The sequence below is a fragment of the Petaurus breviceps genome, unplaced genomic scaffold (genome assembly GCF_028583685.1).
Source record: "Petaurus breviceps papuanus isolate PSGF00001 unplaced genomic scaffold, PetGlider_PUasm1.0 91133, whole genome shotgun sequence".
Classification (NCBI taxonomy): domain Eukaryota; kingdom Metazoa; phylum Chordata; class Mammalia; order Diprotodontia; family Petauridae; genus Petaurus; species Petaurus breviceps.
In genome coordinates, this window is record NW_027187419.1 from 50,440,204 (window position 1) to 50,440,978 (window position 775).

The 775-nt window shown below is 52.4% G+C and overlaps 1 protein-coding gene across 1 annotated transcript in view; it reads left to right on the forward strand.

Annotated features, from left to right (window-relative positions):
- Positions 1-392: 392 nt before the first annotated feature.
- Positions 393-775, forward strand: part of LOC138155076 (beta-galactosidase-1-like protein 2) — a 50,949-nt gene continuing 50,566 nt past the window's right edge. Inside the window, exon 1 of the mRNA XM_069080123.1 lies at positions 393-558. Within this exon, the coding sequence (XP_068936224.1) occupies positions 536-558 (23 nt within the window). The 5' untranslated portion in view covers positions 393-535. The remainder of the gene's footprint in view (positions 559-775) is intronic.

Genomic DNA, 775 nt, shown 5'->3' on the forward strand with positions numbered 1-775 from the left:
ATACTGTCTTTGGCTTTTGCCTCCGTGAGTGGTGTCCCCCCGGAAAATCAGAATATAGCTTGTGAGTAGGTCTCCTTAAGTAAGACAAAAGAATCATATTTCCCATGCAAATCTTCAAGCCAACAATACATACGGAACAGCTTTGATTTTACCTCACAGAAAATGTGAATCACAAAGTACCCACAGGAGCCCATAGAGGATCAAGATAATCCTCATTACCTCTGCGTGCCCCATTTTCCCCAAAGTACCTTTTTTCCTGACAGTACTACCCGCGGCTTCTGCCCCCGCTTAGTCATATAAGGAGAGGGGGGCGGAGCTACCACGGGAAGAGACCCAATGAGAGGCATAGGTGGGATGTCCTAGCAGCTGGAGGTCGTGGTTGCCACGGAAACCGAGGGCGCCTGAGCCTAGCAGAGCCAGTAGTCCATGGGAGGCGCGGGGAGGCCTGCAGGAAGAAGAAGGGAAAGATAAAGACCCAGAGCAACGCCGGCAGCGAACGCAGCACTGGAAGATTGTACCCTCGTTCCTGGTGGTCATGGGTGTCCTGGTGGTGCACAGGTGAGAGCCGCCCAGGCACGATGGCTGGCCGGCAGCCCGCGCCCATCCCAGGGTGGGTAGTGGCTCCTGTTATAGTTGTTGGTGGAAAACAACTACCTGGGTCTGGATTAGGTGGTAGATTTGTATAGAGTGAATGTCATAGGAGAAGAGGTTGTTGAATGATGGCAGGAAAGAGAGAGAGAGAGAGAGAGAGAGAGAGAGAGAGAGAGAGAGAGAG